Raw genomic sequence first — 16831 nt, forward strand, 5'->3', positions numbered from 1 at the left:
GAACATTTTTTTATTGTAAAAAAAAAAAAACAACAACCAAAAAAACCCCCAAAAACAAAAGAAGGCCTCGTTTTACACAGACATCACAACGTCTTCACTGGTATTAGACCAAACACAATGATACTGCTATAGACTTGTATAGGTTGTATCCATTCCTATAAGACACGATCGGATTCTGTATCTGTAATATTCGGCTTTATATTGTGACATACAACTCTACACAAGAAATAGAAATTCCTAAGTCTCTTCGGCTAATTGTCAAGGAGACTCCGAGGACAGAAGTCAATCTATAAAAAGCACAAATTACAATCCAAACAATAGCGCGGCCGGAGCTTTACTGCTCATCATATCTCAGATATGTGCCGATTCGTGTCCCCATAAAACATGTAAGGCAAATACTAATCAACAGGAGCCGCAATATTGAACTTTGCATACAGTGTGTGTTTTGTAACCCAGCAGCCAATATCGGCTCCATGAATAAAACATCAATATGAATTCAATGTCAGTCTTCGCCGGAAACATTACAACAAATGCAGCTCATTTACTCACAAGCTTCCCCGTCTTGGTAGGCTCAGTTCTTTCTGAAAGAGAACAAAGTACATATTCGGTTAAAAAAAAGGGGAAGACGCCAACATCTGTATAAAGCGAATAAAAAATATACATCCCCACAATACTTAAATTGCAGAGTGATTTACAACACGGTGGGAGGGAATCACATTTTTAATCTGACAGCAACTTATTACAAAAACAATGTATTGGACATTATGCAGAACATCGGGAGATAACCGATCAGCCGGCTTGTCGCTCGTCACTCCAAGGTCGGCTTCTGCAAAGAAAATCCATAAAACTTACATGGCTGCTGTTGTTCCGTTTTAATGTTTCTTTGTTCATTAAATCAATAATGATTGAATTAGGATAAATTCACAAGCAAAAAAAAAAATTGTGGCAGAAATGTTTGCCAATCTCCTATATATCTGCATGGAGAGTCCAGAAAACCATGCATAATCCCATTCAAATGAATAGAACTAATCCTCTGCTGAGAACAATTCACCAATAAATCACTTACGTGTGAATGTACAGTTAGGATCTTATTACTTATTGCAGAGTACTTGCACATTGCTTTTATTCTAAGTTTTTGTCTATTAAGGGGAATCTGAATAGTATCAACCATCTTAAGCCATCTATCCGGCCCCCTGATGTAAAAGGGTGAAACGTGCGTTGGGGAGAGGGGGATGCATAGCCACCATTGGCCACCAATGGCAAGCAGAATCTTTACAACTGATACTGGCCTCTTTCTTGTGTATCTATTGATTAGGCACAATGCACTGGCACTTTACATTCTAGGCTGTTGGTTGTTTCTTTATTTACAGTTTACTGATATATTGGCTGTGGACACTATGCTGCCCCCCTGTTTTTGTGTAGCACCAGTTATTAGTAGTAAATCTTATTTTGAGTATATGTATTCTCTTTGATTGTTGTTTTTACTTTTTGAATAATAAATAATACTTTTATTGGACAATATACTCGTGTTTGGTTGCTTTCTTTGCACAACCAGGTTTCCTTTGTTTGCATTAATCTATCAGTATGTTCGTCATTAAAAGCTGAATAAACTGATACCTTGATATCTGCAATCCGATGATTTATTACAGTGAAAACCACATCATGCTTACATGAAGGTGAGCTATTCCAGGCTATGGGTCGTACACTGAACTCCCTGAGAATTTGCCCTCATAGCTTATTTTATATGAAAACTGGGTGTTACTAGTGTGAGACATGTAGATCAGGAGTGCAGACGGTCAGTCGTTACATGTCTCACACTGGTAACGCCCCCTTTCATTTACAATAAGCTCTGGAGTGAGATTCTCAGGGAGATCTGTGTCCGGCCCATAGATCTTAACAGCTCATTTCCATATTAAGGAAAAAGTGGATTTCTCTGAAATAAGGCATCGGATTGTAGATAACAAGGTATCATTTTGTTCAGCTTCCTATGACCTACATGTCCATATTGATGGCTTAGGAGGGTAGATCCTACTGACAGATTCCCAAAAAAGGAATTTGATCTTTTTTGTTCATCATGAATTGCAATCTGCATAGTGAAGAACAACAGTTCCTATGATCAATTGCCCCCATAAAGTTTACATTACTGTTGGCAGCACATCATAGTTTACATGGATGGATGTTTTGCTGACTAATGGTTTATTTTCTGCTCACAAAAACACAGCTAAAGTCAGAAAAAAAAAAAAAATTTTTTTTTTTGCTCTGCAGATTAATGGCCTTTGCAAGTCATCGTTGTTATGCATTAATTCCTGAATTGTAAAGCGCTGCGGAATATGTTGGCGCTATAGAAATAAAGATTATTATTATAATTAGCTATGTAAAGCGCACAGAGCCTGTAAGGAAGAGTCCCTACAGCCCTTCAGTAGTTAGAAGAATTTCTCCAATGATGACTTATTGAACAGTGGGGATCCGTGGAGAACCACACTGACTGGCAGAACGTGGCCCTTCTAGAAAAGAGCGGCAGTGCTCATGCTCCACCAACGCTACACTCATTCCCTAAGGGGCTGTCAGGCTTTTTTCGGCAGCCCCATAGGCAATGAATGAAGCTGTGGTGGAGCAGGAGCACTGCTGCTCTATTCTAACGAGCACAAAAGTGCCACGTTCCAACCTTTCACTCCATTTTGCAACAGAGATAAAAATTCCCTACTAGTCTGCAGATCGGTGCAGGTCCCAGAGGCCAGACACACACCAATCAGTAACTAATCACCAATACTGTGTGCAAGGGCGGCACGGTGGCTCAGTGGTTAGCACTGCAGCCTTGCAGTGCTGGTGTTCTGGGTTCAAATCCTACCAAGGACACCATCTGCAAGGAGTTTGTATGTTCTCCCCGTGTTGGCATGGGTTTCCTCCGGGTACTCCGGTTTCATCCCACACTCCAAAGACATACAGATAGGGACTCTAGATTGTGAGCCCCAATGGGGACAGTATTGCTGATGTATGTAAAGCGCTGTGGAATTAATAGCGCTATATAAATGAATAAAATTATTATTATAATATGTGATCGTTTGTTTTCATTGGGCAACCCCTTTAAATTCATGTGTCCTCCATATGGTTTGAGTATGACCGTATTATAGAGGTGCAGACCCCACATACAGTCATCTGAGGTATGAAATCAGCATTGGGATATATAGAATCACCTCACAGGTTACTGTAGGGGCCATATAGCAGCGCTTTACAACAGAGGGTGGGAATATGTATACTAAATATGGTCCTGTATTTCAGGCCCCTAGTGTACGAGCCTTTTTATATTTCCACAAATATGCAAAATGTTCAGAATTACTTTGAGTATTAAAATTTTATGCAGGTCAGTAAATACTCTTCTTTCCTATCCCAATATGTAGTAGGTGTAATAATAAGAATATTAGCCAATCCGTCCAATTAGAAATGTGGAATAGTTCTCCTGATATAGCCATGTCCCTTACCTCATGTGCAGGGCATTGCTGCTTAGGTATCCATGATTACGTCCACTCATACAGTGACAGTCAGTTATAATACAAAATTTCAGGATAACAGATGGGGTAAATATAGATATTTTTAGGCCACTCCAAAAGTACAAATTAAGCAAAAAACAAAATAGGAGCCCCCCGAAGAAGCTAACGCAGCGAAACGCGTTGGGGCTTCCTTCTCCTGCACTGGACCCCTGCCTGGGCACTTGCCCAGTATTGTTGTACTTTTCTCTGATGGGTAAGCGGCAATATATTTATGTATTTATAATGAATTGAATTCTAAACTGCTACCCAGTGATCTGTACTTTTTATGGCAGGGGCCCATGGTTTGGGAACTTTTTCTGGAACCATTTTTCCTGCACCTATGCACTTTTTTCAATAATTGCAATGTTGTCTCCTTGTTGTTATAATTCTGGAATAAATGTATTACTCTTGTCACAAGGAGTCCTCATATTTTTTCTCAGTATGTTGTATTGCCCTTTAACGCTCCTATTTTGTTTTTTGCTTAATAGTGACAGTCAGTTAGTTGCTCATGGTCTTAACCATGAACACCTAAGCTGCAATGCCCTGCACATGAGGTAATAGACATGGCTATATCAGGAGAACTATAGTACATTTCTAATTTGAGGGATTGGCTAATAATAATAATAATAATAATAATAATAATAATATTGCACCTACTACATATTGGGATAGGATCTTGGAGATGGGAGTACCCGTTTAACCTAAAAAGATTTGTCCCTGGTCCAGCGGTTGCGTCATTAGTCCGTGATCACCAGGGCAGATCTCTGAGAACCTTCTACAAGCTATAACATTCCTATCACCTGCTCATTAGAACTTCAGACTTTCACATTCGGAAATACAACCAGGACAAAATGATCAGTTATGATCACATGAAAAGGACAACTGACATTAAAAAAAAACAAAAAAACAAAACAAACAGAGGGGCATTGACAAGGTCTCATGGGACCTAAGCATACAATGTCCCATATTATCACACATCCAAATTGTTACCTGTACATGTAAATGTAAACGCACCAGCACAAAAGGAATCAAGTTGGCATCATAGTAAAAAAAAAACAAAAAAAAAACACCCAATAATTCTCCACCATAACATTAATAATAGTCTTTTCTACTGTATTCTTTTAAAATATTAGAAAGGTTTTACTCTTTTATTCTTGAGTCTTCCACTTTTGGTTTATTTCAATTCTGCCATGTGGCTCCAGAGACATGGCTCTTTTTATTCAGTAAAAATGTTAATTTGTTGTTTTTTTTTGCCAATTGGGTGTGACTCACATATTCCATTGGGGTTTATATTTACTGAGCTCATGAAGCCACGTCTACTTGCTAAAGAACATAAAAAGTAGCAATAAAGTGCTTTTCAAAGTTATGGAACACAACAACATATGTTTGCAACAAATCTTAAATCGGAATTTATCTCCTACGAGTCTGGGAACATATAGATTTTAAACAGAATGTGTAGATCAGCAAGTAAACTCAACGGCGCAGAGGCGAATCCCGATTACTAAAAAATTATGTGTATACTTGGAGATATTTTGTAGGACCGCTATGAGTGAGACTTCTTCCCACATGCTAAGCATTACAGAACTAGCTGTAGCACCCAGCATTGCCCGGGATAGTAACTGTCTCTCTGTTTCTCTCCCAGTCTCTGTCTCTCTTTCCCTGTCTGTCTCTTTCCCTGTCTGTCTCTTTCCCTGTCTGTCTCTTTCCCTGTCTGTCTCTTTCCCTGTCTGTCTCTTTCCCTGTCTGTCTCTTTCCCTGTCTGTCTCTTTCCCTGTCTGTCTCTTTCCCTGTCTGTCTCTTTCCCTGTCTGTCTCTTTCCCTGTCTGTCTCTTTCCCTGTCTGTCTCTTTCCCTGTCTGTCTCTTTCCCTGTCTCTTTGTGTCTGCATTGTGACACACAAACATTCCATTTCAGGGCATGGCTGCACATTTTTTTTGAAGTTCTGGCTGCATTGTGGCTCCCAGCTCCACTGACGTTAATGGAGGCAGGTTTTTTGGCGAATAACTGTAAAGCACGGGGATAAAATTTCCCCTCAAAACATAGTCTATGATGTTCCCTGAGTCCGTGTCTGTGCACAATTTTGTGATTATACATGCAAATTCCTTTAGCAGACATACACACATATACATACACTCAGCTTTACATAATAGATATATATTTTTTTAATTAGATAAAAACAGTTTCCATTTATTTATTTTCTGCACATGATTATGGTGGCATCCAGCATGTTTGAGCTACCGTTAGCAACATTTAATGTTATGCTTTTCAACCACCTCAAAGACATACAGTAGGAAGCAATAGACTGGAGATCATAGACTTCTACGGAAAAGATTTCTAGGCAGGCACCATGACTTTTCATGATAACTGTCTCTATAGAACAGAAAGCAATATTTCAGAATTTATTTAATGAATGATTAATAAAAAAATAAAAATATATTATACTTAAAAGGGAACTTGTCACCAGTTTTCTGCCCTATAAGCTGCGGCCACCACCAGTGGGCTCTTATATACAGCATGCTAGAATACTGTATATAAGAGCCCAGGCTGCTGTGTAGAACATAAAAAACACTTCAGAATACTCACCTAAACCAGTCGTTGTGGTGTTTGTAGCTCAAATGGGTGTCTTCATCCTCCGGTGCCTCCTTTTTCGGCCATCTTCGTCCTCCTTCTGAAGCTTGTGTGCATGACGCGTCTCCGTCATACACAATCGCCAGTCTCGCGCATGCGCACTACAATACTTTGATCTGCCCTGCTCAGGGCAGATCAAAGTGCGCCTGCTCAGGACCTGAATGCCGGCGAGTGTGTAGGACATCGGACGCGTCATGCACCACGGCTTCAGAAGATGGAGGTCAAAGATGGCTGAAAGAGGAGGCGCCGGAAGACAAAGACGCCTATTTGAGCCAACTCCACCGCAGCGACCGGTTTAGGTGAGTATTGTTAAGTGTTTTTATGTTCTACACAGCAGCCTGGGCTCTTATATACAGCATATTAGAATGCTGTATATAAGAGCCCAGTGGTGGTGGCCACAGGTTATAGGGGAAAAAAACTGGTGACAGGTCCCTTTAACTATAATATATTTTTATTTTCCTAATCATTCATTAAATAATTTTGATATATAGCTTTCTAGGATCAACCTGCGGAAAACTGCGTCAAAACAGAGGCAAACCGCGGAAAAAACGCGGGTGCGGTATTCTGCCAGAGGGTGCGGATTTTTCTTAAAAAAAAAAAAAAGTCATTTCCCAGTGCGCACAGGGCCTTAATGTTGCCCTCTTCTATCAATGTAGTCAGAATAGCCATATTCTTTCACTCTCATAGTGCTGCATAACAAATCTGGTTCATCATTCAAGAGATTGTGAGAAAGTCCACACGAAACCATACAAAGCAAATAAATAAAATTACTTTTTCTGCCCTGTTGGAGCCAGGTGTGCTAAAACAGGCTGAAGAGGGGCTCTCTAAGGTTACGTGCACACAATGTGTATTTTCCGGAAGCAGTTCAGCCTGGATTTACATGTAGAAGCAGTTATAGAAAAACACTGTGGGTCTTTTTACTCGATGGTTGCTTTTCTGTCATTTGTTGGTATTTCTGTTCCCTCTGCTCTTTGCTATAGTGTCAAGTGGCTTCCTAACAGAGGCCGCAATAAATATGAACATGCTACTTTTTTTTAAAGAAACAATCCCATCAAAGTTTGTGTCCTCTTAACATATTGCAGTCATCATGTTATATAACATGCTGTACTTAAAATTGCCCATTTTGCCTTTCTACCCAGCTAATTTTTCTGTTTTCTATTCGGTCTAAACATCATATAATTAAAAACAGACTATTTTGCCTTTCTACCCATTTAATTCTTCTGTTTCCCATTAGGTCTATGACATAATTCGGTTAAAACCAGATTAGCTGAATCCTTCTAAGCTCTATGTAGAAATAGGAAGTCTTTTCATGCAAGAGTAAGAGGCTTCCCGTTTCTACATAGAGAAAAGAAGAATTTACTGAGAAGGGCAAAATTAGCTATTGTAAGTACACAGTGCTATATACGATGACGATTGCAAAATATTAAGAGGATAAGAACTTTGATGGGAGTGCTTCTTTAACAGCATCACTGTTTACAATCCCTGAAGGAGTAAGCAAAAGACTGAACACTAGCACAATGTTGATGTTCACAATCTTGATGTTTTGCTTTCTTGATGTCGTGGGCACGTACCATAATAACGACTTTCCACTATAAAGATCATTGTAAGAATTATGCCCATATAGCAGCTGTCTGCTGACCATTATAACAATATAGGATCACTATTTTAAAAGGGACTTAGTCCTTAGGTTTTTGCCACAATCTGAGAAAAGTAAAACGTAGAGAAAGAGATCCTGAATTCAGCAGTGTTTCACTTACAGGGCTGCTTGCTGTAGTTTTGATAAAAATCACAATTTTATCAGCAGGAGATTCTTACTAGAACACTAGTAATTCTTCTGCCAAGTAGTAGAGCATATTCATGACCTCTGTATAACCCCGCCTCCACCACTAATTGGCAGCTTTCTGCTCATATACAGTGTACACAGATTGCTGCCCATCAGTGCCGTGGGCGTGGTAATGCAGAGCTCAGCTTTCAGAGAACTGCTAGATCTGCTGCAGATAAATCAGTGATTTGATCAAATCAATAGCAAGCAGCCCAGTAAGTGACATCGCTAAAATATGGGTCTCTGACCATACATCATACTCCTCTCAAGTGAGGTAGAAAAAACCTGATAACAGATTCCTTTTAAGGCTGCTTTCACACATCTGGTTTTTGCAGTGCGGCTGAAAAACCTATGCAACGGATGTGGCAAAAAAAACGGATCCGTTGCATAAGTTTTTCCATGCGGCCCATCCGTTTTTTTGACGGATGCGGCTTGATACGGAGCATGCGCAGTGCAAAAAAAACGCATCCGGCGGCTGGATGCGGTTTTTGCCGCAGGACGCCGCATCTGGCGCCCATAGGCTTGAATTGTAAATTGCGCCGCATCACGCTGTGTCCGGCGCAATGTGTTTTTTTTTCGCCACACAAAAAAACGTGCCAGGTAACATTCCATCCGGCTGCCGCATGGGCTAAATATGCCGCATCCGGCAAAAAACGTACGCAACGCAAGGCCATGCGGCACAATATGGCGCTAATGCAAGTCTATGCGGAAAAACGCAACCGGCGGCAAAAAAACCCCAAACGGTTGAGTTTTTTCTGCAAAGCACCGTATTGTGCCGCAGTGCAAAAACCGGATGTGTGAAAGCAGCCTAAAAGGGCTCTACATAATGTTTGGATTTCACTAAAGAGACAAAATAAATATCAGATCTGAGTGACCCCTAAACTTGAACAAAGTTAACTAACAAAAAAAAAGAAAAAAATATCTTTAAAAGGGGATGTTCAGGACAATCCTAACACATCATCACTGTCTGGGACCTTGACCAGGCTCCATTAGGCTATATTACCATGATGAGTATTTGGGGATTTGGTGAGTTTTTAATTTTGCAGGTTTTCGGCATCTGTGAAGATATAGTTTACTGGAGTATTTTTTACGGTGTTTTTGTGCATGTTTTTTCCCCCCCATGAGTTTTGATCACATTCTTGATGTTGCAGTTTTAATCTCTTTTGGGTATGTCATGTGTTACAAAGGGGTTTTGTTTTTGATACTAGTATTTGGCTTTGACAAAACTTTCATTGATGTAGTCTGGATCACATGTGCAACAGCATGTGCTTTTTTACCTGCAAATTTTCTGCATGTAATACAATTCTGTTGGAAAAGAAAAAAAAAATGGTTTTCCCATCCATTTTGCTTGAACTGTCAGATGCTACATTTTTTTGTGCAGTGAAAATATGCAGCGTCAAGAACTCCTCATGGGAATTTTACCTTAATGTGTACAGTGGTAAAAGGGAACCTGTCACCAATTTTTTCCCTAATAAGTCTCACCCAGGTGCATTTCGCTGTGCCCCTATCGCGGGGCTGAGCATGAAGTTTCCCTCGCGCGAGCGCCGGTGATATAGTTGCGCAGGCGCGAGATTATGGGCGGCTACTAGGATGACGCTGGTGAGGTCATGCACAGCACCGCCTACAATCTCACGCCTGCGCAACTACATCACCGGCACTCGCGCGAGGGAAACTTTATGCTCAGCCCCGCAATAGGGGCAAAGCGAAATGCGCCTCCGTCAGACTCCAGCAGCGTGGACGATCATAGGGGCGGAGTCATCCATGGAAATCATGACTGGGGGACGGCGAATAGCGGCAGGAGGGGGGGGCAGGATCCGAATTAGAGCCCACCCATCTGGCCAACAAAACTCATTTGCATAGGAAACAGTAAGATTTTATAAAGTTCTTTTAGGGGTCTGCAAGGGGTGCCAGCAAGAAGGTGCACCTTCCTAGAATGCAGCCCAGGAGCTGCAGAAGGTGATATTTTTGGTTTAATAGGGAAAAAAATGGTGACAGGTTCCCTTTTATCCATACAAGTGGCTGTGTCGGATACTGCAGCTTGTCCCATTCAAGTAAATAGAAGTTAATAAACACCAATGGTTTATATTGATGCTAGACCATGTTTTATTAAAAGGGTCTCAGACTTTGATAAAAGAGGACTCCTCAAGCTAAGATTTGAGGGTGATTTTAGGGGGAAAAAGTTCCTTAAGCCCTCCTTCACACATCGTCTCCCCAATACATGTGGTGTCCATTCTCACATATACCAGAGACACGGTCACACACAGAGCCACAAAACCAATGGGTCTGCGCATATGTCCATGTAGCACGGGTGTCACACGGATCCCACACTGTTGTGATCAGTGTGACACGCACGGGAGAAATCCGTCACATAAAAATAAAGAATTTTAATACTTACCTGTCTCCGGCGCTGCGGTTACATCCGGGCTCGCTCATTATGCCTCATGCATATTCACTGCACTCAGCGCAGACCCGGAAGTAACAACAGCGCCGGAGACAGGTAAGTATTACAGCTCATGTTGTCCGTGTGCTATCTGGATGTCACACTGAGTAAACAGGAACAGCACACGGAACACACACATGGACACGCACACACATAAGCACCTTCACCACAGGCCATGCAAATTGTTCCTGTTTTGCATGGAGGTATGAAGGATGCCTAAAAGGGATGTCTCTTTAAGACAAGTGGAGTCCAAATGCGTTTGTATCTGCAACAAACAGAGCAGGTACACCCCTCCCCGAATGTAGAAATATCGCCATACTACTCCTCCAGAATCATTATTTTGGCTGCAACAGAGACGACACATCAACAGTGCGCATCATCGCTGCAGACAGTCACTGAGCTCAGTAGCTCATGTCGTCTACATCGGCAGCTTTTGAGCTCAGTCATAGAATCATAAAATGGTAGAGTTGGAAGGGACCTCGTGTCCAACTCCCCTGTGAGTGCAGGTTTTCCTAAATCATCTCAGCTATATGTTAATCCAGCTTCCGCTTGAAGATTTCCATTAATGAGAGCTCACCACCTCCCGTGGTCGCCTGTTCCACTCCCTGACTCCCCTCACTTTCAGAAAATTTTTCCTAAAGTGTAGTCTGAATCTCCTTCCTTTTAGTTTCATCCCATTGCTTCTTGTACTTCTTTATGCTAATGAGAATAGGGTAGTTCCCTGTGCACTGTGACCACCTTTCAGATATTTGTAGACCGCTATTAAGTCTCCTCTCAGCCTTCTTTTTTTCAAACTAAACATCCCAATTCTTTTAGCTGTTGTATATATGACACAGTCATTGTCTATTGGTGAGCTGTCAACGGGACCTCACCGCTGCAGCCAAAATAGCAGCAGTGGACTGATGATGTTGACTCAGGGGGGGAAAGAATCTAAAATATTTGAGGACAACTTTCTTAACACTAGAAGTCTCAGGAATTTCGAGCTCCATAGGGTTTCAATGGTAGAAATGTCAAATGACCCCTCTCTTGGACTTCTAGTGTTAAAGTAGAAAACCCCTTTAAGGATAATTACCAAAGATTATTTGCATGGTTTTCTTACCTGTATGCGTCCAGGATCCGGCTAGTACCAATAAGGGGGGAAAAAAGCATAGTGAATTATGCCAGCAATTATCAAATTGAGTCAAATTAAGCAATTCATACTGCAAATATTACTCAATAACAAGGTATGTTCTTCACATTCTGATGAGGTCTTCTCATAGACAGTCGTAAATTAGCCCCGTCTGGATTTTGCCATAAAAGCTACATAAATTCTCCGCCGTTAGAAAAACTTCACAAAGTTAAAAACAAACAAAGCCATATATTTCTGCCCTATTTGCAGACGTCCTTATTGATTGTAAAGTTTCCCGATGATGCACAGTAATTCTTCAATGAAACGGAGCTGAGTGATTCCATCGCACTTCTGACACTAGTGGCTAAAATATCAATTTGCTGGAAAACATCTTGTGAAATATTTCAACATTACAATGACATTTTCATATTCAGACCTGTTCCTTCCGCTTCTTCCCAGATTGAATTATGAGCTTTGGAAATGGAGATGTAACCCGATTTTCACATGGTTAACAGCGGATCTGAGATTTGCTTTTGTCATAAATTTCAAATGAAGCAACAACCTGACAACATTTTACAAACTTAAGACGCGGAATCTAAACAAAGGAATTTTATTTTTTTTTTTTTTTTTTTTTAATTTAAAAAAAAAATAAGACATGATGGATGAAATCCCAAAGCCCGTGCACCACTTCCAGTTCAAACTCACAAGGTTGGAAGGGACACCCGGTTGTTTTTTTTCCTCACGTGACAAAGACAAATGTTGTCATTTTGTTACATCAATTTGTCAATGCCACAATTCCCATTTCTTGAGATACTAAAGGCTTCGGACTAATGTAAATCACAACATGCCCTGGCACTATGGAGACATGACAGGCCCATGTGGTGACATGGCTGTCTAAACACATCCATGTTCTTTGAACTTTTGGAGCCGCTCCTGGTTTTTCTGAAATAAGGACGAGTGATGAAAATAAACTGACTTATTAGTAAGGTGCAAGGATAAAACAAATGGATCATTAGATGGAATCTGATCTCAGGCATTTTCTTCCACACTTAAGAGCAGCATGATGTAGAGGCAGAGCTCCTGATTCCAGTGTTGTGTCACTTACTGGGCTGCTTGCTGCCGTTTTGATTAAAAACAGATTTTTCTGCTAGCAGTTCTCTGAATGCTGAGCTCTGTCCTCACCACTGGTTGGCAGATTTCTATATTCACTGTGGATAGGCAGAAAGCTTTCAATCAGTGGTGGAGACAGGAATAGGCTACCTGACAGCTGGCCAAGTAGTCCTCTAGTGATAATTTCCTGCCGATAGAACTGTGTAAGTGACAAATTGCTGGAATTCGGGACTCTGCCATTAGATTATGCTGCTCTTAAATTGGATGGTGACAGATTCCCTTTAAAGTTTAGACTCTTCATGACCATATGTACACAACTACTCCTTCCTCTGTTTATAAATGAAAGTTAAAGAGGTAGGCCATTAAATTCCAATTAGAGGAGGTGCTGTAATGACGAGCCAGGGGAGCCTCCGGCCTTGTAGTCATGGCTGTAGTTTTCAGGCTTGTCCCTGGCTTCACCACTACCTCAAGGTCGGGAGCTGACTTGGTGGGGCAGAGTGTGATGGTGCATTCGCCGGACGGTGTACAAACGATCTTCAGGCAAAGGGTGGTGGTAATAAAAGACATCCTTTATTGTACATAACAATCCGGCAGCAGAATCAAGCACTTTCGGTGGAGCTGGGGGCAGCCTGCCCTAACGCACCCTCTGGTGGGGATATGCCCGGGGTACTCCACTTCGCCGGGATCCCACTCTTCGGTTACACGCACACCGGACCCACACCAGTTGCTTCACACCCTGAGGTTACGTTCCACTCCTTTCTCTCCGGCGCCCCCTGCTGGTCCCGCTCACACACTCTGCCCCTCGATGTTCTCCCTCTCCTGTCCCGGATCCAACTCCTCGCACACACACACTCATTCCCCTGTGATTCAGCCGGCTCCTCCTTCACGGTGGCGACAGCCGTCCCACCCGGCCACTAGGGGTGCCCTACCACAATGCACAATAATAAAAGTCAAACATTTTTATTAACTACAATTCCGGGTTATCTCAGCTCCCTTTTGTAGGGGGTATGCTCACCCACTACAGTGCAACACCAGGCACCCCCGCCAAACAACTGCCAACTGGCCGGACGTTCTTGGATGATGCTGGAACACAAGAGCTTCATCATTTCTAAGGTGGCCATGTCCGGGTACTGCAGATCCAGCCCCTTTTGAGATGATTAGAGAGTAGATCTGTAGTATTTGACTGCGGCCACTATATTTTGGACAGAGTTTCTTGTTCTGGCAGCATCCAAGAACCTTCTGTTCAATAGCCCATTGGTGAGGGTGCCCCATGTGTCACACATCCACAATATTTATATTATCTAATTATATAATTGCCTTATTCTGTCTGTCTGTCTGTCTGTCTGTCTATCTGTCTGTCTGTCATGCTCCAAAATTGTGTCCTTACGGTGACACAAAGCTGATTGGCCGCTGGGCTCGCCATGGTCCCGCCCCCCCACACCGATTGGCCGCTCGCCCAGGCTGCGCCCCCACACGGATTGGCCAGCCGCTCGCCCAGGCTCCGCCCCCCCACAGATTGGCCTCTCGCCCCGGCACCCTGCAGGCATTGGCAATTCGGCCACGCCCCGCCCCGCCCCCCCACGCAATGCACGCTAGCTCTGGCCCCGCCCCCTCCCTCCCCCCGCGCATTCCCCGAACTGACACGGCTGTCACCGAGGTGAGTACTGTACTTCCCCCCCCCCCCCCGCACATTCCCCGAACTGACATGGCTGTCACCGAGGTGAGTACTGGAGTACTGTACTCCCCCCCCACCCTCACCCCCCCCCCCCCGGCCTCCGCTCGCACGGTTACAAGCGCATCAAGGTCCTGCTGCTGCGGCGGAAGAAAACATACACACACATCAGATCACACTCACTCTCACACACACCTCACACACACCTCACACACACACCTCACATCGCATTCACATACTTACAGCATCCGGCGATATCGCTTGCTTCTCGGCCTCGATACTGTGCTGTTGTGACCTTCCAGGACCTGACGGAGGATCACATGGCCAGAGGCATGTGGTATCTCCGGATGTTGTGAGTGTGAGCGCGTATGTGCGATATCGTCAGTGTCTGTGTGTGTGAGTGGATGCGATCGGGTGTGAGTGGATGCGATCGGGTGTGTGTGAGTGGATGCGATCGGGTGTGTGTGAGTGGATGCGATCGGGTGTGTGTGAGTGGATGCGATCGGGGGTGTGTGAGTGGATGCGATCGGGGGTGTGTGAGTGGATGCGATCGGGGGTGTGTGAGTGGATGCGATCGGGTGTGTGTGAGTGGATGCGATCGGGGGTGTGTGAGTGGATGCGATCGGGTGTGTGTGAGTGGATGCGATCGGGTGTGTGTGAGTGGATGCGATCGGGTGTGTGTGAGTTGATGCGATCGGGTGTGTGTGAGTGGATGCGATCGGGTGTGTGAGTGTCGGCAGAGGAGCACGGCGTGCTGGAGGAGGCTGGGAGCAGAGAGGCTGATCATGGGGAAGGCTGGGAGGGGGAGGCTGATGCTGGAGGAGACTGGGAGGGGAAGGCTGATGCTGAAGGAGGCTGGGAGGGGGAGGCTGGGAGGAAGGAGGCTGGGAGGAGAGAGGCTGATCCTGGGGAAGGCTGGGAAGGGGAGGCTGATGCTGAGGGAGGCTGGAAGGAGAGAGGCTGATGCTGGGGGAGGCTGGAAGGAGAGAGGCTGAGGCTGGGAGGAGAGAGGCTGATGCTGGGGAAGGCTGATGCTGAGGGAGGCTGGGAGGGGAAAGCTGATGCTGGGGAAGGCTGGGAGGACGGAGGCTGGGAGGAGAGAGGCTGATCCTGGGGAAGGCTGGGAGAGGGAGGCTGATGCTGGGGGAGGCTGGAAGGAGAGAGGCTGATGCTGGGGGAGGCTGGAAGAAGAGAGGCTGATGCTGGGGGAGGCTGATGCTGGGGGAGGCTGGGAAGAGAGAGGCTGATGCTGGGGAAGGCTGGGAGGAGAGAGGCTGATGCTGGGGACAGAGAGGAGAGGCTGATGCTGGGAGGAGAGAGGCTGATGCTGGGATGAGAGAGGCTGATGCTGGGAGGAGAGAGGCTGATGCTGGGGGAGGCTGGGAGGGGGAGGCTGATGCTGGGGGAGGCTGGGACGAGGGAGGCTGATGCTGGTGGAGGCTGATGCTTGGGGAGGCTGATGCTGGGGGAGGCTGGAAGGAGAGAGGCTAATGCTGGTGGAGGCTGATGCTTGGGGAGGCTGATGCTGGGGGAGACTGGGAGGGGAAGGCTGATGCTGAGGGAGGCTGGGAGGGGGAGGCTGGGAGGAAGGAGGCTGGGAGGAGAGAGGCTGATCCTGGGGAAGGCTGGGAATGGGAGGCTGATGCTGAGGGAGGCTGGAAGGAGAGAGGCTGATGCTGGGGGAGGCTGGAAGGAGAGAGGCTGAGGCTGGGAGGAGAGAGGCGGATGCTGAGGAAGGCTGATGCTGAGGGAGGCTGGGAGGGGAAAGCTGATGCTGGGGAAGGCTGGGAGGAGAGAGGCTGATCCTGGGGAAGGCTGGGAGAGGGAGGCTGATGCTGGAGGAGGCTGGAAGGAGAGAGGCTGATGCTGGCGGAGGCTGATGCTGGGGGAGGCTGGAAGGAGAGAGGCTGATGCTGGTGGAGGCTGATGCTTGGGGAGGCTGGGAGAGGGAGGCTGATGCTGAGGGAGGCTGGGAGGAGGGAGGCTGGGAGAGGTAGGCTGAGAGAAGAGAGGCTGATGCGCACACACACACACACACACACGCACGCACTGCACAACACACCACACACCACACACACACACTGGGAACCACAAACAACTGCCCTACACAGACACCCACACACACAGACAACGCTGCACACACACAACACCCAACACACAAACACCGCGGCACACACAAATATACGCACATACCGCACAACACACACATTGCACAAAACATACCTCCCCCCAAAACACACCACACACACACAAACCGCGCAACACACACACAACGCTACAGACACACAGCGCTCCACAAACAACGCAACACACCCAACACACATACAACACCGCTCTCACCCCCCGTCACACCCAGACAACACCCAGAACATGTACAGCGCCTACACAAACACTTGGTAACTACACACAACAACATCTATATATATATATATTATATATATATATATATATATTATATATATATATATATAATATATATATATATATATATATATATATATAATATATATATCAAAAATCATACA

General features: G+C 44.7%; 1 protein-coding gene across 6 annotated transcripts in view; it reads right to left on the reverse strand.

Moving 5' to 3' along the window:
- MAST4 (microtubule associated serine/threonine kinase family member 4) overlaps positions 1–16831 on the reverse strand; it is a 775598-nt gene that overhangs the window by 333320 nt on the left and 425447 nt on the right. For 3 of the 6 annotated variants that reach the window (XM_075325959.1, XM_075325941.1, XM_075325984.1), the window contains 2 exons: positions 11516–11536; positions 550–581 (listed from right to left, as the gene is read on the reverse strand). In XM_075325959.1, the coding sequence (XP_075182074.1) occupies positions 550–581; positions 11516–11536 (53 nt within the window). The remainder of the gene's footprint in view (positions 1–549; positions 582–11515; positions 11537–16831) is intronic. The other 3 variants (XM_075325968.1, XM_075325950.1, XM_075326000.1) reach the window with 1 other exon arrangement.

Source organism: Anomaloglossus baeobatrachus, chromosome 1 (genome assembly GCF_048569485.1).
Source record: "Anomaloglossus baeobatrachus isolate aAnoBae1 chromosome 1, aAnoBae1.hap1, whole genome shotgun sequence".
NCBI lineage: Eukaryota > Metazoa > Chordata > Amphibia > Anura > Aromobatidae > Anomaloglossus > Anomaloglossus baeobatrachus.